Source organism: Phacochoerus africanus, chromosome 1, assembly GCF_016906955.1.
Source record: "Phacochoerus africanus isolate WHEZ1 chromosome 1, ROS_Pafr_v1, whole genome shotgun sequence".
NCBI lineage: Eukaryota > Metazoa > Chordata > Mammalia > Artiodactyla > Suidae > Phacochoerus > Phacochoerus africanus.
The window spans coordinates 270,543,916-270,566,164 of record NC_062544.1 but is presented as its reverse complement, the minus strand read 5'-3'; the positions used below and the strand labels follow the sequence as shown (position 1 = coordinate 270,566,164).

Below are 22,249 nucleotides of genomic sequence, written 5' to 3'. Positions count from 1 at the left end.
ATTTCCAAGACAGAATCCCATCCCATCCGCTGATATATTCATGAGTCTTTTTTTTTTTTTTTTGTCTTTTAAGGGCTGCACCCACAACATATGGAAGTTCCCAGATTAGGGGTTGAATCGGAGCTCTAGCTGCCTGCCACAGCCACAACAACACAAGAGCCAAGCCGCATCTGTGACCTACACCACAGCTCATGGCAACGGCAAATCCTTAATGCACCAAGCAGGGCCAGGGATCCAGACCTCGTCATTATTGATACTAGTCGGGTTCATTACCACTGAGCTACAATGGAAACTCCTAGTCTTTCTTTTTTTGAATACCCTTCCTCTACACTGTCAAACTTCTTTTCATCACTCAAGGTCCAGTGGGTTACCTCTGAGATGCTTTTATGGGTCTCCCGAAGGAGAAGAGCTCAGCAATTCCTCTTCTGCGCTCCCTGGACAGTCTCTTCAACCTGCTCCCCTCTTCATGTGTCTTGTTGTGTTCACTAGATCATGACATTTCTGCAGGGTCAAGACCAGATCCTATTTCATTTATGCCCTACATTGTCAGCACTTAGCACAGTGTCTGGCAGATTGTGGGCACACAATCATTGTTTTGGGAATAAATGTACCTGGATACCTTGGCCCCTAATCCAGCAGAGCTCTGGGTATTTGGTGTCACCTAGTTGTATCAAGAAGCATGGACAGAGGTTGCATAGCAGGGATCATTGTAATGGTCAGCCTAATAGACCCAATTAATGTAGTCTCTGCTCGGATCCAAAGCAAGACTGCTGTTATTGGGGACTGGTGTTTAGGTAGCCAAAAAGGCAAATGACACCTCAAGAATCAGATCCATAGACAGATAGGAATTATGATGAATAAGTGTATTTTGTTTAGTACTGATGGCCGAAATAGGTACCACACCAGATTCTTTTATCACTAATCCCTATTCACTAGGAATTGGATGGACAGATAGATTGACATCCAAGGCTGGTTAAATCCTCTTCTCTGGCCTTCCTTGGAGCTCCAGGCTTGTCTTTACCAGGTGGTAATATCTATAGAAACAAAAGGTGCCGGTACCGTGTGCCAGTACAAGATTCTCTTGTATGAGGTACTCTTCATTTTGGCTGCTGTTGCTGCAGTTGTGATTATAGCTGCTCTTATCAGCCTTCCTGTTTCAGCACATTTATGTTCCATGAGGGACCAGTCTAGTCAAGACTAGAAATGCTGCAGCTTCTGTTATGCCTTCCACTTTGCACATCCGAGTCTTTGTTCATATCCTCCACCCAGTACCAACCACTGGGATTTTCCCAGTTGTACCAGCTTCTGGACACCTGCTTCTCAACATAGTGCCCCCTGGCCCCCACTTCATCCACAAGAATAAGTCTGGGGTACTAGGAGTCCTTCTAAATTCCACAATAAATCACAGATATTGCCATATTCGTGATTCTTAGTCACCAAGTCAACGAGCTTTATGTCAAGTCATCACTGGTCTTGCTGACCATCTCTGCTCTATTCATTTATTTATTTATTTATTTATTTTCTATTTTAGGGCCGCACCTGCAGCATATGGAAGTTCCTAGGCTAGGAGTCAAATCGGAGCTGCCAGCTTACGCCACAGCCACAGCAAGGCCAGATCTTAGATGTGCAATGCAGGGATCAAACCCGCATCCTCATGGATCCTAGTCAGGTTCGTTAACCGCTGAGCCACCAAGGGACCCCATCTCTGTTTTATTTTGGATACGATGTCCTCCCAGTTCTGTCTCCTGACCAGGACCATACGTTTATAAGCCCACCAGTTAAATCTCTGCAAGCTCTTGCAACTCTAACATTTTACTGAACCTTCCAGTGCATTGTTGTCTGCACTATTATTGCCTACAGGATATCAATATCTGATAATGAACTGGTCCTGCATGAAAAGAACCATCTTATTTTTTTATTTTTTTTGTGATTTCTTGGGCCGCTCCCGTGGCATATGGAAGTTCCCAGGCTAGGGGTCAAATCGGAGCTGGAGCCACCGGCCTACACCAGAGCCACAGCAACGCGGGATCTGAGCCGCATCTGCCACCTACACCACAGCTCATGGCAACGTCGGATCCTTAACCCACGGAGCAAGGCAGGGATCGAACCTGCAACCTCATGGTTCCTAGTCAGATTTGTTAACCACTGAGCCATGATGGGAACTCTGAAAAGAACCATCTTTAACATAACAAAGACATTAACTTACCTTCAGATTTACAATAAGCAGAAAAATTCTTGTCAGAAAATTTTAGTTCATTTTCTCTTATGTGGATCCTCTATGTGATTTCCGTTTCTTTAGTATCCCCTGCCTTCAGATCCAGACGATATAGATGATAGATAGGTAGATGTTGCTTTTGCCCCAATCATATCCTTACTCTTTACTCTGAATTTTTTTTAAAAAGTCACCATCAGGAGTTCCCGTCGTGGCGCAGTGGTTAACGAATCCGACTGGGAACCATGAGGTTGAGGGTTCGGTCCCTGCCCTTGCTCAGTGGGTTAAAGATCCGGCGTTGCCGTGAGCTGTGGTGTAGGTTGCAGACGTGGCTTGGATCCCGCGTTGCTGTGGCTCTGGCGTAGGCCGGTGGCTACAGCTCCGATTCAACCCCTAGCCTGGGAATCTCCATATGCCGCGGGAGCGGCCCAAAGAGATAGCAAAAAGACAAAAAAAAAAAAAAGTCACCATCAGAAAACAGAAATGAATGTGATGTACAGTGCTGATAATAATTGGATGCACAAGTTGAATTTTAATGCATTAGGGTGAGTATTGGATCACAAAGAAATACAAGCATTCGTTGTAAATCTTGAGGAGGAAACCATAACTAGGCTGCCAGGGTTTGAAATTAGATGAGTGAAAGGGAAAGGTTGCCAGTTCACATAATTACAGTTACAAAAATAAAGACGGTGGCTATGTAGTCAAGGGGTTTAATCAGTATGATTACAAAAAAAAGCTTCAGTTCATTATTTGTCACATGTACATATTTCCTTGGCAAAGGGCCAAATGCATTTAATGCAATTCACAGATGACAAGGAGGGTTGATGGCCTCTAATGAGCAATTGATTACCAGTCAACAGAGAGAGATTAAGAATCTACATTAAACCCTGTTCAGAACAGGAAGGCCATTTCCATTAGCTGTGGCTCTTCATCTGAGCTTATTAGTGAAGTAAGGAGTAAGGAGAAACAATTCTTAGATTTTTTTTTTTTATCTGAAGATAACAAACCCCAAATTGTGAAGATAAACATAAATCTCAGTTTAAAAATATATACATGTGCAGAAATAACTGACAGTGGCCGGCAATTCGCTTAAACTATGACCTGGGTCTAAAGACTACTGAAACGATTGGGGGTGGGGGAATGGATTAAAACATGTATTTTACTATATAATTATCTCAAAGACCGATTGTTATGCAAAAGTGTGTTCCAATTTCAATTTTAAAAACTACTAATTTGTTCTCAACAGCTGTAATTTGAGTTCCCTTGGGATGACATAAGAGGATACACAGGAGACTTTGGTAGGCTATTGTTGGTAGGGTGACTTGATCCACAAGAGCTTCTTGGCTGAGAGTTCCACTGGCTGAAGCTATAATAACATGGCGGCCACAGTGAACTTCATCACAGCTGGGATCTCATAATATATGGAACACAACCAGGACCTGAAAATGTCCTGGGGGATGGTTGGGTATATCTTTTAAATACGTCACCTTGGCTGGACTTGTATACAGCAAAATAGAAAAGAGAAGAGTTTGACACAGAGTAGGTGGCACTGGTTATATAGGAATAATATCTTGTGCTGACTTCCTGCAGTTTCTTGAGGTCTTGCTAGCATATATCATATTAATGGTGTGTGAGGTCTACACCACATCTGACTGTATGTTAGAATTCACCTCAACTAAGCAAATGTTTGTTGAGTTTCCATCGTAAGCCAAATATTGGGGTAGTTGGAGATATGAAGATAATAGCTGCCACAGAAAGGACACTAGTAAATAGTCATCTTTCATAGTAATTAATTTAAGTTTAAAATTTTTAAGTTTTTTTGTTTTTTTGGTCTTCTTTTTCTGCAGTTATTCAGTTATGGCTTACCAGGATACAATCTTGCTGTTTTGGATATAATATACACTGTCAGTTAATTTTCATTGAAAACAGCAGTCAAGTGAAAAATTCTAATGTCCATTAATACTCAAATAGCATTTCTTGGGAAGTTTATCATTACAAATCTATAATGTCAAAAACTTTGGCTTATATATTTCTCTTTATGCGTCATACCTTGATACTATCTTGTTGATGTCTCTCTCATCTGAATTGATAATTTAACTATTTGTGAGGTGTGATCATGTTGCCTTTTGAGAATCTCTTAAAAGCTATGCAACTTCTCACCAGAAAAATGCATAGGCTCATTTATATAAATACAATATATTACGTATTTTTTTTCTGAGGATTGATCAGGTTGAGAAACACAACATGAAATACTATGAGAAAGAGTGAATACATTTCTGAAGACAACTTATGAAATTACAACTCGATTTGGAAATTAAGAGATGACCTTTTGAGAAATCACCCTTAAGATTAACATTTAGTTTCCTATCCAAATTCCTGAGAAATGTAGTTTCTGCCATAAATATGTGGCTGCAGTTTGACCCTGTGATGGAAAATGAATTATTAGGCCTGGCTTCTGATAAATTTAGCATGAATTTAGGTCAGAATATTGAGGCCTTCCTAAGCATGACCATATGTGAACGTGATCCATGACACATGTGGCTGCATATGTGAGATACAGCTTTGTTAAGGCTGTGGCTGCTATTGCAACAGACAAGGTACAATCCTGTGACATCTTTTAAAATGTAACTGAGTGCCATCAGCCCTCTGTGCTTCTAGGGCCCAGAGAAGCTGAGAAGAGTCAATGCAGTTAGTTTGTCTTTGGAACATTTCCAGAGCCGAGCAGGTGATACCGTAAACATATCCCAGTGTTGACATTTGGAGTGAGCCAGTGGCTCTTACAGGGTGACTCCTTCTGGATGTAGATTGATTTTAATGATTTCTTTCTTTCTCCCGGGGCAGGATTTATGTGGGCATCATTCATGTGACACCCTGGGAATGGCAGACGTTGGGACCATATGTTCTCCCGAGCGCAGCTGTGCTGTGATTGAAGATGATGGCCTCCACGCAGCCTTCACCGTGGCTCACGAAATTGGTATGCAGGGCCCTTTGTCTTCCCTGGCCAAATCAAACACTTGTAACAGCTGCAACAGGAACCAAATACTTGGCAATTAATTCCAGATTTTTCCCGGTTCAGATGTACCCCTGGGGATTGCATTTGTTTATATTTGCACTTTTTAGGGTTAACTAATAAGAGGGAAGGGAAGCCAAGTCAGGCACACACAGTAGATATTTCCTTTCTGTCAGTGCCGTTTAAAAGTTTAAGAGAAATCCGCTACAGCCACTGTCTTTTGAAGCATCCATAAATGACTCTTAGGCAGAATTTGCCGCAGTTGACGGTGGAACGCAGCATGCAGACCTGAAGGTACTCTATTGACTCATCCAGGGCTAATCAGGTTACACAGAAATTCATCAGGTTTTATTCTACTGTGAGTGATACCAGTAGGCTCCTGTCAAAGTGCATCAATAGCCTATGGCCCACATTCCTGTCTTATTTTGAACAGCAAAGCAAAGGAAACAAAACCTAGCAGCCACCGGGTTTGTTTTAAAATGTCACTTTTTGCCTGGTTTGTTTGTCCTAAGAGAGTCATCTAAGTCCTAAAACTAGAAATTGAGGATTGAGTTTATTGAAAAATATCCCAGCAGTTCAGAATACGTGTGTCCTAATCATTATCCTAGGCCACCAGGTATATGAGAAATTAATTTAGTATTCAGGATTAGATATTAGAATTCAATACATTTGGGCTCAGTTCTTGCTAAAATGCTTTGTACCTGTGTCACCTTGGTCTTATTACTTAAATTCTGCAAGCTTCAGCTTTCATATCTGAAATATAGGAATAATAGTGCCTATTGCATTGTGTGATTTCAGGGACCCAGTTGGATAGGTTAAAGATACCAGCTGTTATTTATATCCATGTATACTTTTGTTTTGCCTTTTTTCTTTTTCTTTTCTTCTTCTTTTTTTTTTTTTTTTTTTGACTTTTTAGGGCTGCACTTGCGGCATATGGAAGTTCCCAGTCTAGGGGTCGACCTGGAGTTACAGCTGCTGGCCACAGCCACAGCCACAGCCATGCCAGATCTGAGCCATGTCTGTGACCTACACCACAGCTCATGGCAACACCGGATCCTTAACCCACTGAGCGAGGCCAGGGATCGAACCGCATCCTTATGGTTACTAGTCAGATTTGTTTCCACTGTGCCGTGATGGGAACTCCTACTTCTATTTCCTTTTTTAATTAACTAGTTCATTCACTTTTATTAAAAAGTGAGGTATCACCGTTTAGCGTTATCTTTTGGAGGGCAAAGTATGTTTGATAATTGTTGTACTTATTGCTGTGTTTTATTAAAAAGATTTTGTTTTCTTAAGCTAAAACCATAATTTTAAACCGCTATTAAAACTTTTTTTTCACATTCCTAATATTTCACTATGTGTTGATTTTTGGCTGCTGTATTTTCTTTAGGGACTTAAGTTCACTTTGAAAGTGTAATTGCCTAAGCAAGTATATGGGAGCAGTAAAATAGAAATCAGTACTTAAATTCCAATTAGTATGTATTAATCATGACCTTAAATTTCTTGACTCTCTTCTTGACATCTTTTAACCAACCCTCTTCTTACCATCAAAGCAGAAAACCACAAACATAATATTTGAATGAAATGTAAATTACCATCCAACAGCATCACTGATAATAATAATTTAGTCTGATGCTTTATTAATTGAGGATCTTTAGTTTCAGGATGGAGTCCTAGATCTGTCTGCATGTTCTTTGTTTTATCTCAGGCAAGAGATTCTGACAATGAGTCTCTGTTTCTTCCCTAGTAGGTAGACTAATAATGAATGAGGCTTGGCTCCCTGGTGGCTGCACCAGGAGACCTGGTATGACCATAAGTGTTTTTAAAACACAAATGGCATTTGAACTTCAGGGCCGAGATTATGTTTTCACCTATCTCTCACTCGTGCCTATTAACTGACTAAAAAATACAGCCTGACATTGATCCTTCATCAATGTTTATTACATCTCTGGGTACATGCATGCATGTGTAAGTGGGAGAAAACACAAGAGCTGCCTCAGACAACATTCTAATTTTGCAGCAAAGCTAAGACAAGTATTAGTATTAGTAAAGTATTAGTTCAAATACTCAAGAGCATTTGATTACACAGAGACAATTGAAAAAGTACACCAGTCATTAATCACAGTGGAAGTTTCATAAGAAAAGTTCTAAGCCTTGGGTAGGTAGAGGCTGGTTCATCTCAGATGGAGCAGATGAAAGATAAGGAATAAGCAACAGAGCAGAATCATGGCCGCAAACATCCATAAGATCATAAGCCCTAAATCCTAACCGTCTAAAGTAGCGATTACAGATTCCACGGAGGAAGAGCTGTTTCTTCCTTTAATTCTCTAGTGATCCATTTTCACACATTGGCAGCATCTGGGAGGTTTCTTTGTAGAGAAACCACCGTGGCAGAAAATGCAGCTTCTTGGAGGCTGCACTGACCCTCAAGGCAACTGGACTGGAATGAAGAACCTTCCAGCATCACCCTTCCTGGCCCTCCTGAGTTCCTAAACCAAGGGATTAATTACCTGGCAGGCACAGCAGTCAGAGAGGGAGAAGGCCAGGTGCCTTTGAGTAAGAACAAGCATTTTATTAACATTTGTATATGTGCAATAAGAACTTTTCTTAATACAGGAAGAGTAAACATCATTTTATAAGACAACAGTGCAGGAAAACTGTAGCTTTCTATGCAAAAAAATCAAAACTAAATCTTTGATGTCTGAGTACACTCTGTGTTCCCTTTAATTTCTCGGTTGAATCATTTCTATTTACCTCTTTAGAATGCTCTATAATTCATTCTCCAATCAAACAGTGCCTACTTAATTTCCCTTTTTGCATTACATATGGCCTAATCCAAGAAATGTAAGGTTTGGGGGCAGGTGGATATGAATTTAATTTCCCTTTCACAGGAGACCTGGCTTTCATTCACTTTATTTTCTAATTGCTTTATTATTCTTTAATTTCACGTTTTGCCTAAATATTGCAAACATGTGTTGTGAAGTATGAGCCTTAAACGTTTTAGAGAAGATAACCTTACAAAATATTTCCTAATCATCTGTATGCTATTACAGAGCTTTGCCTCTGCAGCCAGGGCGATCTTGGGTAACACAGCTTGATGTTCTGTTTCCAGCACTTTATTTTTAGATGGTTGCTTGAAGCCATCAGCTGGAATTAACTATGCTCTGGATTCTAATTCTCCTCCTTTCTTCTTATGTAATTTCCTCCTTTGCCTTTTATTAGACATTTATTACTTTCCAGATTTGGAGGTTATATATACAGGCTGCATATGGTGATAAGATGACGTTGTGAAACCTCGGTTTGGCTAGAGTGTTTTGAATTTGCCTGAGCCCATTCCAAAATGAGCAATTTGCTTCATCACACAGTGTAAATATGTGCCTGTGCTCAAAACATAAGCTGTGGAGAAAATTTCCAGGCTGTTCCCATGATTTTTCTACTTTGTTTCTTCTATAAGCAGTAAAAGGCTGTATTTGATTAAGAATAACACTTTGGGGAGTTCCCTTCGTGGGTCGGCGTTTAATAAACCCTACTAGGATCCATGATGATGCAAGTTTGATCCCTGGCATCACTCAGTAGGTTAAGGATCTGGCATTACGGTGAGCTGCGGTGTGGGTCGCAGACGCAGTCCGGATCCTGCATTGCTGTGGCCGTGGTGTAGGCCAGTAACTTTAGCTCTGATTTGACCCCAGCCTGGGAACCTCCATATGCTGACGGTGCTGCCCTATAAAGACAAATGATAAAAAAAAAAAAAAAAAAAAAGTTCTCTGTTCTTTTTCTCCCTTTTCCTTGTTTCCTTTCACTCCCTCCATCTAAAAATGTCCCTGCGTTGAGAATTATCATGTAAGATAAAGAGAGGCAAATCTGAAATCCTCACCCTGTATCTTTTCTATTCATGATATTCAAGTCATAATGAAGTGACTTCAGTGAGCATTTCTGAAAAATGATTCTTCATGTGCCCCATGCTAATGGGAACACTTCTCTTTCCCTGCTAATTCTTTACAAAAAAAAAAGCTGGATTTTGGAGAGGCATAGCCAACTGATGTCAATACAGCCTTCTGGAAAATAAGAGTTGGATGCACCTAGACTTTGCAGAGGCAGAGACAAATTACCTGCTTTCTTGCTATGTTAAGTGCATGTCAACATTGCGTAAATTGTTAGGATGTTTAAGGAGTTCCCGTCGTGGCGCAGTGGTTAAGAATCTGACTAGGAACCATGAGGTTGCGGGTTCGATCCCTGGCCTTGCTCAGTGGGTTAAGGATCCGGCATTGCCGTGAGCTGTGGTATAGGTTGCAGACATGGTTGGATCCCCCATTGCTGTGGCTCTGGTGTAGGCCGGTGGCTACAGCTCCGATTAGACCCCTAGCCTGGGAACCTCCATATGCCATGGGAGCAGCCCTAGAAAAGGCAAAAAGACCAAAAAAAAAAAAATTGTTAGGATATTTAAGAAAGTTGTTTTAAACTATCAAGAACGCAGTCCCTATCCCTGGGCCTTGGGTGGAGGCAAGAATGTGGTTCTAGCATAGTACAATCCGAACGTGAACTGAAGCAAATGTCAAGTGAATCTAAGTTTACATTCGGAATTTATATTTTTAACTTGTCAAATGTTTATTATTGGCTCGTGATAATAAAGATTTCACCTGCTGCGCATGGCTCTTCAACATAATAATTTTGTCGATGTTGGGCCAGCTTCTAATGTGGTGGGGGAACAATCCGATTTTATTTAGGCTAATGAAATCCATAGTTTGCAAACATGCTGAAGCTTCAGCTTTAGTGCAGTTAATTATAAAATGTGCTAAGTGAATCCCTCCACCTTGAAAGACTCCAGAATATTTCCTAAGCTCAAGTCAGGCAACTCAGGGTCAAATCTTCCACGGGAGGCTTTAGGAAGTGGTCGAGACACAGCAGTATGGCTGCCTGTGTTTTGCTGCGGTTGGAGCAAGTTCTCTGGTTGTGCTGATCTGCGTGTGACTCTGCTCCCACAGATGATTAAACAGGGCCTGTTTTGAAAAGCTGCAGAGGCCCTTGAAACACCATAGACCAAAGCCAAGGGCACAGAATCAGATGTCAGGACTGGTTGTGAGATGTGAGGTGAAAGGAAGCTGGGATTAAACTTGGTATTTACCCTCAAACCCATAGCTTTAATCAACATGAACTGAGCAGTTTTTTTCTATCCAGTTTGGAGTGGTGCCACACTCTGTCTTTCTTGGCCCTCAGATGAAAGGTGGGAATAGGTCTCTGCTCCACGTCTGGAGGCAGTATTGAAAGATTTAGTGCTTAGTATCAGTTGGTTCCTTTTTTAATCAGATCCCAGTTCGTTTTTCTCAAGGGGAGGGCTACGTGTGTGGAAAGCCAACAGGTTGAAGGGGGCATAAAATAAATATATCATACCCTTAATGCGTTATTTTTTTTTTTCCCTCTTATGTTTAGAAACTTGCCCCTTCTCTTCCCAAATGAAGAGTGTCTAGGAGTTCCTGTTGTGGCTCAGCGGTAAAGAACCTGACTAGTATCCATGAGGACGTGGGTTCGATCCCTGGCCCCACACAGTGGGTTAAGGATCTGGTGTTGGGGTGCAGGTCACAAATGCAGCTTGGATCTGGCGTTGCTGTGGCTGTGGTGTAGGTTATCAGCTGCAGCTCTCATTTGACCCCTAGCCTTGGAATCTCCATAGGCTGAGGGTGCAGCCCTAAAAAGAAAAAAAAAAAAAATAGGATTGTCCAGTAATATCAAAATTTATAAAAACTACTGAAGACTAGAATACCCATAAGGAAAGTTATAACAGACCCAAAATATCAGTGAGAACCACAAAGTTAGCTAACAATCACTGGGCATGAATGTTTGTCAAGCGCATAGTCTAAGCCCTTTGCATCTTTTACATCCTTTAAGCCTCACAGAATCCCATGAGGTAAGTACTATCAATGAGTCCCTAGGAGAGCAGGATGCTGACACGTAAGGAAGTTTCTAAACTGGTCTAAGGTCAACAACTAGGATACTGCAAGGGTAAAATTTGAACCAAACTCATCTGGCTCCAGAGCCCAGGATTTGGACGCTATCCTATAATGGTTTATGTTCCTTTTGAAGGAGGTAATCCTGAATTTGATTCAAAAGGATATTGACACAGCTATTTATAAGGTGAAAAAAATGTGTTTTCTTCCTCCCAAATTACATCATGGATGTGATATTAAACATGTATGTGTAACGTTTTGAAATAGGAGTTTGAGTTTTATCACTTCTACTCTGGGACTGGCATTTGAATAGACATGTAGGATGCAGTTTTTGGAGCTCCTGGTTTCCTTCATCGAGGAGTCTAGATTCTGATCCCATGTGAGGTTTTGACTCCCTTTTCAACCCCTAGCAAGACCTTCCCTGCACCTCAGTAATCCCGGCTGGAAAATTAGGTAAAATGAAAACATGACCTCATTAAGAAACAGATGCTTCATCTGAGCAATGCTTTCTTAAGTAAACACATTACAGAGCTTTTTGGGACACTTGTTTAGGATGTGGTGCTGTGTCCCCTTGTCCATTGGTCAGTCTGGGGTCAGGAGACAAGAGCTTGAAATTTTGTTTAATTTACAGACCGAAGTTTAGAAAAACAGCCAAATTTCCTTCCTGAGGTTAATGTTGTAAGTCAGCCCTAGCTGTACAGTAATACCTGAGTTGAATAAGAAGCTGAACCAACATTTTCCTTTAAAATAATGTCTCTTCACCCTCGGGTGTACATTTTCCTCCGATTTTTCTAAAACGATTCCCTTTGTGAATTTAAGGAGGAAAGAAACTTTTAAAATCTACTTTGTGAATATCAAAGATGAAATTTGTTTAATGAAATGTCAACCACTTGCCAATTTAAAAAGATAATTATTGTACTAGAAAAATTATCAGGTGACTAATAATTCACTATTTCTGAACTCAGAATAGAATTCAGACTCTTAGCCTAGAGACTTTGCTTTGATGTAAGTTACCATGAAATTCATTTCCTTAACATAATTCAAATAAACCCCTTTCTGAAGTTACTTTGTGTGATGGGCATGCATTAGCAGTGCTGTCGTATTTATGATGTGATTTAATATCTATTAAGAATAGACCAGGAGTTCCCCCTGTGGCACAGAGGGTTAAGGATCTGATTACTGTGGCTTAGATTGCTGCAGGGACACAGGCTCAATCCCCTACCTGGCACAGTGGGTTAAAGGATCTCTCGTTGACGCAGCTGTGGCATATGTCATAACTGAGGCCTGGATTCAGTCCCTGGCCAGAGAATTTCCATATGCCTTGTGTGCGGGGTGGGGGAGGAGGAGGGGGCACCAGTATTTTCTACAGGAGCCCTTATAATTTACACCTTGATTTTTACTAATGATTTCAAACAGCAAGATTCAGTTCTGGGACCCCCATCACTTGGGAAAATACTAGATTAGAACCCTGCTTTACTCTGCAAATTTCACTCTGACCTCTCTAATTAAAAAAAAAAAAAAATAGTGTATAAATACAAATTTAGTGTGTAAATACAAATGCCATTAACAAGTACATCCATTGTAGAATTGTTTTTGATCTTTAACTGTGCCAGGATTTTAGGCGAGAAGTGGTTTCTCATTACTACAATCAAGAATTAAAGATTCACTAAAAAAGATAGCATGGTAAACAAGATCATTTAATTTAGGTAAAGCAAACAAACTGTTCTTCAGTCTTCTGCTTGTCTACTGATTACAAATGGTTCCAAATAACCTGAATGCTAATTCTTCCTTTAAGCCCAGGCTTTGGGACCTCTGCTTTAAACTCTGACCTCCAATTGTGGTTCTGAATCCATCTCAGTCCTCTCACTAGGATTTTTCATATCCTGTTTTACTAGGGGAGCTTGTTTGAGCATCCTCAAATCTCTTCCTTGAATTCTCTTCACCCTTTTCCTATACTTTTGGACCTAAGAAAGAAATCTGTCTCCCAAGAGAAAAACTTGCCTTTGTGGCTTTCTAAATTCCATCACCCTGACTCCTCCAAGACTTCACCTTGCTCTAAAAACTCATCGTAAAATACATTCTGATGAAAAACAATACATTATTCTAGGATTCAAAATTTTATCCAACCCTGTTTTATGCTCTGGGTCACACCTGTTTAAATCTTAGCTGAATCACTTCTGCCGGAGGCTGTTTATGGAGGGAATGCTTAATATGCAATCCACACTTATGTTTTTTCTTTTTTTATTTAGGGCCCCACCTGCAGCATATGGAAGTTCCCAGGCTAGGGGTTGAACTGGAGCTACTGCAGCTGCCGACCTACACCACAGACACAGAAACTTGGGATCTGAGTTGCATGTGCGACCTACACCACAGCTCATGGCAACGCTGGATCCTTAACCCGCTGAGCAAGGCCAGCGATCAAACCGGAATCCTCATGGATACTAGTTGGGGTTGTTACTACTGAACCACAATGAGAACTCCTACACACCTGTAATTTTAAACATCTCTGTGGATGGTTCAGGATTAGACTGTCCCTGGGAAAGGGTGAGGTCCTAGGCAATGAGTGAGAAATTCTGACTAAACTCTTCACAGTGGCTACTTGAAGTGTATTGTAGTCAGCTGCGACATTACCTTTAAAATGTCCTAGATTCCAGATTTTTCTCTGTTAAGAAGCTTTGAGTATCATACCATGTGTTCTCTAATGTGTGTGTCCCTTTAAAATAACTTATGCTTTTATAGGTATCTTGTCATTTCAGGGCTCAAAGGTATTGGCAGATTTCAGACTGACACTAAATGTCCTGGTGTCGTGACCACATGTGAAAATACCACTTCTTGGGCTGTTCACAACCTTTAGTATGCCTGTCACGTCTCTCCTGAAGAGCTTCCAAACCTCCCCCACATTGTCCACTGTAATTTCTCTCCAGCTCCTGAAGGGAAGTCACGTGGGTCCTTGCTGTGCCCTGGTTCCAGCTACTGTGGGACTGGCTGCCAGTTTCTTTGGGCACTTAAACGTTCTTCACAGTGTGCATGACTCTCATTGTCCTTGAGAGAACCTACCTTTCCCGGCCAGCTGACAGACTTTCTTCATGGAGAACAGACCCAGCACACGCATCCTCCCGCCAAGGAGGGGTCCATCCCTCTCAGTTGATTCCTTTCTGACTGATTCTTAGAGATATTTAAAAAAAAAAAAAAAATCGCATCTCCTTTCAGCTCTTGCTAAATTGGAACTAAGATTTGTTCATGCCCAGAATGGCAATCTTTTTGGATGGCCATCTAAGAATTTCTCACGGGTGTCTTCAACAGCAATTAAGTTACACATCTTCAGCAGCAATTAAGTTTCATTGATACATTAGCAATCTGGAGGCCAAAGAGCATGCCAAAAGATTCATAGAAAGAGACCAGCACACCCGACTCGTATCTGTGAGGAAGTGGATTCGATCCATCCCTGGCCTCACTCAGTGGCTTAAGGATCTGGTGTTGCTGTGAGCTGTGGTGTAGCTCTCAGATGTGGCTCGGATCTGGCATTGCTGTGGCTGTGGTGTAGGCTAGAAGCTATAGCTCCGATTCGACCCCAGCCTGGGAACTTCCATAGCTGGGGGTATGGCCCAAAGAAAGAAAGAAAGAAAGAGACTGAAATATCTTGAAATAAATTGCCTTGCTTACATAATTGATATTTTAATTCATTATATTAATTGCCTTGCTTACATAATTGATATTTTAATTCATTATATTAATTCTCATAGCTTCATTGTTCTGTATAAAAGAAAAAATGGAGGTACTCGCCAGGTCCCTCAGAGTGAATTTGATATTCGCCACATGACTTTTATTTTAAATTAAAAAGCTAAACTTTAGCCTCCAACTGAAGTGAAGATTTCTTGATGCCATATTAAATACACGTGAAAAGTGCTATTTATTTACATATGTTTGGAGGAAAGGACTATTACTCCACTAAATAAATGTGAATATCTTATGAAGTTGAGTGCAAAAAATCACATTTTTAAAAAAATAGAAACCCTGGATTCATGCTGCAGAGTTCCCCTTGGGCCACTTCCCCTCTCTTTAAGTCCCAGGGAGAAAAGCTCAAGTGTGAAACATCTACACAAATCCCAAGGTGTTAGCTGATAAAGATTCTACCTTCTCAACACGTGTCTGATGTACTCAGTAAGTTTGAGCAATTTTGAGGAGGACGTGAATGAAAGGTTCTATTTTTCTGTGAGCTGTGGGTGCTGTAAAAACCTCAAAATACCACCCCAAAACTGGACCAGCCCCTGCCAATCTTTTGCATGTTATTTGGAAGCTATTTTACAGACTGTGATGAACATTTGTGCTGCTGACCAAATAAAAGTGAGTGAGTGGTGGCGGGTGTCCCACAGAAAATTTGCTAGCTTAGTAAATGCTATTGAAGTAAATAACTGCATAAATAGCATCAAAACATGGAGCCTTAGAAGGTCACTGAGCCCTGGCCACTTAATTTCAACCACAACAGCAACCAGCTGCTCCATGGACAATTTTGTTATGAGGTGTTAGTGATTTAACAAGTTGGCCCGAAGTAGTTGGAATTTGGCGTGAAAAATTTCATCTCTGTTGGGTTTTACTGTTGCACACTGGACTTTTTCTTGGCGGAATGATCAACGTTCCTGCCTTTGTTGTTCAGGAACCCAAGGAAAATGCAGTAATCACTTTTCTATAGTGTTTTCCACATTCTTTTTTGGTGGTTTGTGTATGATTCTGCAAAACTCTACCAAAAAAAAAAAAAAAAAAAGCACTACAAGGATGACTCGTCTACTTTTTAGAGTCTCTTCAAATTGCTGTCCTGGATTTTTTTTAAACAGCATTTTAAATATATTGGAGAATGCATTATACCCTTGGACTGTGTGAAAATTAATCTTATGTAATAAAAAAATTAGTCAGATTATAGGAATGGGATTAAGTGCTCTGTGAAATGATACCTTCTCTGGTGGACTGGGAATAGCAGTATGGAATTGCAGAGAGCGTGCTTGGTAGGCTGAAGCACAAACACCACCTAGCAGAGTAATTTTCGGACAATCACTTTCTCAGCATGTGTTTTCTTTCCAAGCGCTAATATTCTGTGTTTTAGACATTTCTTAAGTATACATGGCTATATCTTCAAAATGTACCATTTACTTGTGGGACTAAGGAACATTCACGACTATAAATAACTGAAAGAAATGAAAGGATGAAGCAAGCTTACATTTGCACGGAGCCAGAAAGTTCCTAATTGCACTTTTTTTTTTCTTTTTCTCCGTAGTCATCTCTTATATTTACTTGGCCAAGAAGATGGAAGTCACTGACATTCAAAAGCATCTCTTAAGTGTTTATAACTTGCAGAACATTGAGTTAAATACAAATTTTTCAGCAGTAGATTGGGGGATGCTCTCTAATCTCATGGGGCTTATAATGGATCACAGAAGATGGAAAATTAGACAAGCATTCAAAATAATATGTAGTGAGGGCTATGACATAATCCCACAGTTGCCTTGCAAATTCTAGATTCTAAATAAGGCCTGTTTCTACATATCCTTGAGCATGTGTGATCCAGATGGATTATGGGAACATTCACTCTAGTGTAATTTTTCAGCTTTCCTCTAAATGTTCACCAGAAGTGACCGCTCTAACTGCATGCAGCTTTAATTTCCCTGGGGGGGTCCAGTCTCTGTGTGAAAAGGCAGTTAACATGAACTCATATGCAATTGGGAGGGGGAAAAAAAAATGCAAGTGCCAGTATAATTGCCACAGAAAAGTAGAAATGCAAAAAAAAAAAACCAAAAAAACAAAAACCACTCATGATTTGTGCTTCATATACTCTCTTCTTCAGGACATTTGCTTGGCCTCTCCCATGATGATTCCAAATTCTGTGAAGAGAATTTTGGTTCCACAGAAGACAAGCGCTTAATGTCCTCCATCCTGACCAGCATTGATGCATCCAAGCCTTGGTCCAAATGCACCTCAGCCACCATCACAGAATTCCTGGATGATGGTCACGGTATGTAGAGTTCCACAGGCTCAGAAACAAAAGTTGGCATTATTACAAGTGGTAATTCATTATATCCTGAGGACTTTCATCTTGCCCTCCGAGACAGTGGTTGTTTAGTGTCAAAAAAAGTGGGGGGACACAGGCAAAGGGACTGCCTGTTGTTGTGTAAGGCCAGCATCCTTGGTGGCATTATAGCTATGGTATTTTTGCTTTTGAATTGCAAAGTTCAAAGCAAAGCAGGGTGGGAGACCACACAGAATGCCTAGCTAGTGCCCTGAAAGCCTGGCTTTTATTCCCTCTTTCACCACTAGCTTCCTGTGAGAACTTTGGCAGATATCTTGTTTCCCTACTATGAATATGACTCTCAGAATTATTTGTTACATGCTTATTATGGGGGTGTAGTTAAAATGTAGGTGACGATTCTGTCAGATTCTCTTTATGGCCACAAAAAGTCAGGAAAGGGGAGTTGCCGTCATGGCTCAGTGGTTAACGAATCCGACTAGGAACCATGAGGTTGCCGGTTCGATCCCTGGCCTTGCTCAGTGGCTTAAGGATCCAGCCTTGCCGTGAGCTGTGGTGTAGATCACAGATGTGGCTTGGATCCCACATTGCTGTGGCTCTGGATAGGCCGGTGACTACAGCTCTGATTAAACTCCTAACCTGGGAACCTTCACATGCTGTGAGTGAAACCCTAGAAAAGACAGAAAGACAAAAAAAAAATGTCAGGAAAGGAAGTCCTTTAGACTTGCATTCACCCGGAAAGATTCGGTTTTTATCCTGACAGCAGGTTTTCCTGAAAGTGGAATCAAAACTGCCAAACAGAAATAGAAAATCAATCTGAATGGTGAGCAAACTGTTTAAGAACTTCGAACGAAAATCTTTGGCTTTATCCTCTAAATACAGTTCAGGAGCACAGCAGACTTTATGAAGTTCTGTAAATCTAGGATTAGTGCTGTAATTATATAAAAATACTAAGGAAGTCACAGTTTTTAAAAGTAATAAATTTTGACCCTTGAGTAATCTTTGAAACAAGCTGTTGCTAATTTCCTTGCTTTCCTTGTAACCTTACAATCTAGAAACGTAGGAGAATAGATGCATTTGAGTAGGAATAGATCATCAATCACCACAGAGTTCAAATTTCTCATATTGCAGGAATGGACATACTGTCATTTTTTTTTTTTCTTCAAATTTGTCTCTTTCTAAAGCTGGTGGTTGAGGTGAATATGAGAGAAATTCTTGATTATGATAATTATCCCTGAAGTTATTTCATGATGTACGGTTCAAAGTTGGATAAAGACAATCTGTGATAACTGTTCTTTCCTAACTCCACCAACTTTATGGCTTGGTATTTTTGTAATTTCTTTGTGAGCTGGCCTTCTTGAACTTTGGCTGCATAATCACAAAACAATTAAGAAATTCAATTCTGGGAGTTCCCATTGTGGCTCAGTGGAAAGGAAGCCAGCTAGTATACATGAGGACATGGGGTTCAATCCCTGGCCCTGCTCAGTGGGTTAAAGGATCCAGCATTGCCATAAGCTGTGGTGTAAGTTGCAAGACACACCTCAGATCTGGCATTGCTGTGGCTGTGGCATAGGCCGGCAGCTGTAACTCCAATTTGACCCCTTGCCTGGGAACTTCCATATGCTGCGGATACAGCCCCCTCCCCCCCCAAAAAAAGAAAGAGAGAATGAAAGGAAGGAAGGAAGAAATTCAATTATTTTCAGACAGAAAGAAATTCTTTGATATTTTATAGCCAAATGTCGTTAACTGATTTTTGCTATGTTAATCATTGATCTGGCAGTACTTTAGCTACTGCTTAAATTTCTTATTCCTGAAAACAATCCACACCCATCTTCCTCTAAAACTTTCCCTCAACCTAAAGTAAATATTATTTTTTGCTAGATTTAGAAATGATATCAAGAATAAATATATCAGGTTTTTCCTTTAGACTAATAATACGATGGTATTTTTCTGTTTAACTCAACTTAAAATGCTCGTTGAATGCTGATAAAGTCCTGAAATAAATGTTTCCTAATCATCTGCCTGTCTACCTTGATCAAGTCCATATCTCATAACGTTCCTCTTGGGTGGAATCTTAGTTTCCACTCTTCACATTACTTTTACTTACTTTTTCAAATTTTCTGAAAGTGGAATAACATTAATATTTTATTTCAAAATCACACACTACACAGTCCAAAAAGTTGAGCTAAACTTTGAATCATTAAATGAATGGATTTAGTTGCTAAGGCAGCAAATACTTATGGCTAAAATGGGACCAACTTTTTTTCCTGTATAAGTATTAGGTCACCTAATTACAATGCTGTGCAGAATTTTGTTCCTTACTGCCATATTCCTGGAATGATTCATTTATTTCATGTTTGTGGAATTCATGATTTTACTTTCCATGCAGTAAAGATGCTTCCAGTCTTGTTTTCATTTTTTTTAAACATTATTTCTGTAGTTAAAAGAGTCTGATACTCTGCTTTTTTTAAATTTTACAGCAAATTTTGTACATCTCCCTGTGTCTTTTCCAAAGGATTTCATGGTAGATAACAACCAAGACCATACTTTATTAGAAATAAATCTTACTGGAGTTCCTTTTGTGGCTCAGCAAGTTAAGAACACAACATAGTCTCTGTGAGGATGCGGGTTCGATTCCTGGCCTTGCTCAGTGGGTTAAGGATTCAGGGTTGCCGCAGGTTGAGGCATAGATCTCAGATGCGGCTGCAATTTGACCTCTAGCTCAGGAACTTCCATATGCCACAAGTGCAGTGGTTAAAAAAAAAAAAAAAAAAAAAAGAGAGAGAGAGAGAGAAAGAGATCTTATTCATCTACACTGAGGAAACCTTACCTGAATTCTCCACCTATTTGTTTATATTCAATAAATAAATACATTTATTGAACAGGAAGTTCTCGTAAACCTATTTGTTTATATTCAATAAATAAATACATTTATTGAACAGGAAATTCTCGTAATCATTCTTTCATTTTATCCAGCCTAGACTCTCTCAATTTTGAATGTGTTGATTAGGCAGTCTTGGGTTTTAACCACCGCCCCCTCAAAAATATTCAATTTTATTAGTAGCCTAGGGTTAAAGTAATTTCACAATGGTGGGCATCTAAGAAAGGCACTGTGGCTATGACACAGTGGCAAAGCTCAGTTATGTTTATTTTAAAACAGCATGCACAGATATAGAACTGAAACAGTAATACTCTGTAGCACCACCATTTAAACTTGAACTTAATAATTAAATAACTTTTAGATGGCAACCAAAAACTGACCTAAGTCAGTTAAAGTTAAAGTGTGGAAAGATAAGAACCAGTCAAAGGAATTTTTGAGATGATGGTGGTTTTGACATTTCAACTTCAGAGCTTTGAAGAGAACCAAGGAGACAAAGCCCAAGATGATGGAAAAACAAAAAAAGCAAGCAAATATTATGTCTTTGTTAAATGACTAAGCTGCTATCATGATTCCAAATCATAAGACTCTTTCATTTTATTAGTAGAGAGCCATTCACACTTTCAAGCAGAGCCCATTCATTTATCCTTTTGTTTGTTTGTTTGTTTGTTTGTTTGTTTGTTTGTTTGTTTTGGCATATAGAAGCATATGAGGCATATAGAAGTTCCCAGCCTAGGGATCAAGTCCCAGCCAGCGCTGCAACTTATGCCACAGCTACAGCAACTCCAGATACTTAACCCACTGTGCCAGGCCAGGGATTGAACCCACATCTTCACAGAGACAACATGCAGGATGATTAAACCACTGTGCTGCAGTGGAAACTCCTCATTCATTCATAGTTAGCAGAATTTTCTGTTCTAATTTTCTGGGCCACTAATAATTTAAGCAATAAAATGGTTATTTTGGTGAGTAAGGCACTGCAGACAGGTAAGCTCAGAGCGAGAAGTAAAATTGTTTGACATTAGAATATCTGTGAAAAGTAGCCCTAAAACAGTAAAAGCGTAGTGGTCTGGCTCCATTTTCCAGAAAGTCAAGAAGCCTTTTACAGCATCGTGAACCCTCAAGGTATCTATGTTTCAGCAATTGCAATAGTTGATAACTCAAAAAAGAAGTGATTTTCAGTTACTTAGGAAGATTAAATTAGGACACTAATATTAAAAGGTGCCAAAGCAATTGCTGGGGTTTTTTGTTTCTTTGTTTTGATTTTTGTCATTTTAGGGCCACTGCTGCAGCCTATGGAAGTTCCTAGGCTAAGGTTTGAATCAGAGCTGTAGCCACTGGCCTACACCATAGTCACCGCAACGCAGGGTCTGAGCCACGTCTGTGACCTACATCACAGCTCACAGCAACCCTGGATCCTTAACCCACCGATTGATGCAGGGATTGAACTCGCATCTTCATGGATACTAGTCGGGTTTGTTACCACTGAGTCATTGCAGGTACTCCCGCAATTGCTGTTTTAAAGTAGATAGTCTCACAAAATGTCTACAATTTTCAGGTAGTACCCAAAGAGTCCATTACTTCGAAAATCCATTTACAGACTAGCTCATCTGCCTCCTTCCCACCTCCAGCAGTGCTGGAGAAAGGAGGTCTTAGAGTACAATTAAATTCAAATCATTTCGTTTGTTTTTAAAATGATTAGCCAGAAGTAGCTGGACGTTCGTAGCCCTCTGCTACTGCCAAATTTAAATTTATTAATATTGAGTGTTTCCTGATTAAGTTCCAGCAAGAAATATGTAGCCGCTAGGTTATGGTTGAAAAGTCAGTGTGCATTCTCTGAAATAGCTGTGCCTGCAGATTAGTGATTCAGAAAAGAAGAAGCCCTGTCTTATGTGGGCGGGGCACCCCCACCCCCACCCCCTCACCCCAGCCTGGCCAAGATACTTGTAGACATTCTGCAGTGTTTATACAAGTTAGCTCTAGGCAAGCTGGCTAGGCGTATGATCCTCAAAAATAAAGGTAAGCGCTGGCAGAGAAAGTGCACGGCAAAAGCAACTTTTTAAATTTCCTTTCTCAAATGCTTAATCTCGAAGCCAAAAACAATAGTAGTGTCTGCGGGATCCCTGAGTCCACCGTGCCCAGTGATAAGAAGGGCCACTGCCTAAGGAGACACAGCTCAAGAACCTCCAAG

The 22,249-nt window shown here is 40.3% G+C and overlaps 1 protein-coding gene across 2 annotated transcripts in view; it reads left to right on the top strand.

The window, feature by feature from the left end:
* The window catches only part of ADAMTS5 (ADAM metallopeptidase with thrombospondin type 1 motif 5), a 66,968-nt gene that overhangs the window by 8,869 nt on the left and 35,850 nt on the right, over positions 1–22,249 (top strand). For both annotated transcript variants that reach the window (XM_047795137.1, XM_047795129.1), the window contains exons 2-3: positions 5,054–5,186; positions 17,001–17,168. In XM_047795137.1, coding sequence (XP_047651093.1) covers positions 5,054–5,186; positions 17,001–17,168 — 301 coding nt within the window. The remainder of the gene's footprint in view (positions 1–5,053; positions 5,187–17,000; positions 17,169–22,249) is intronic.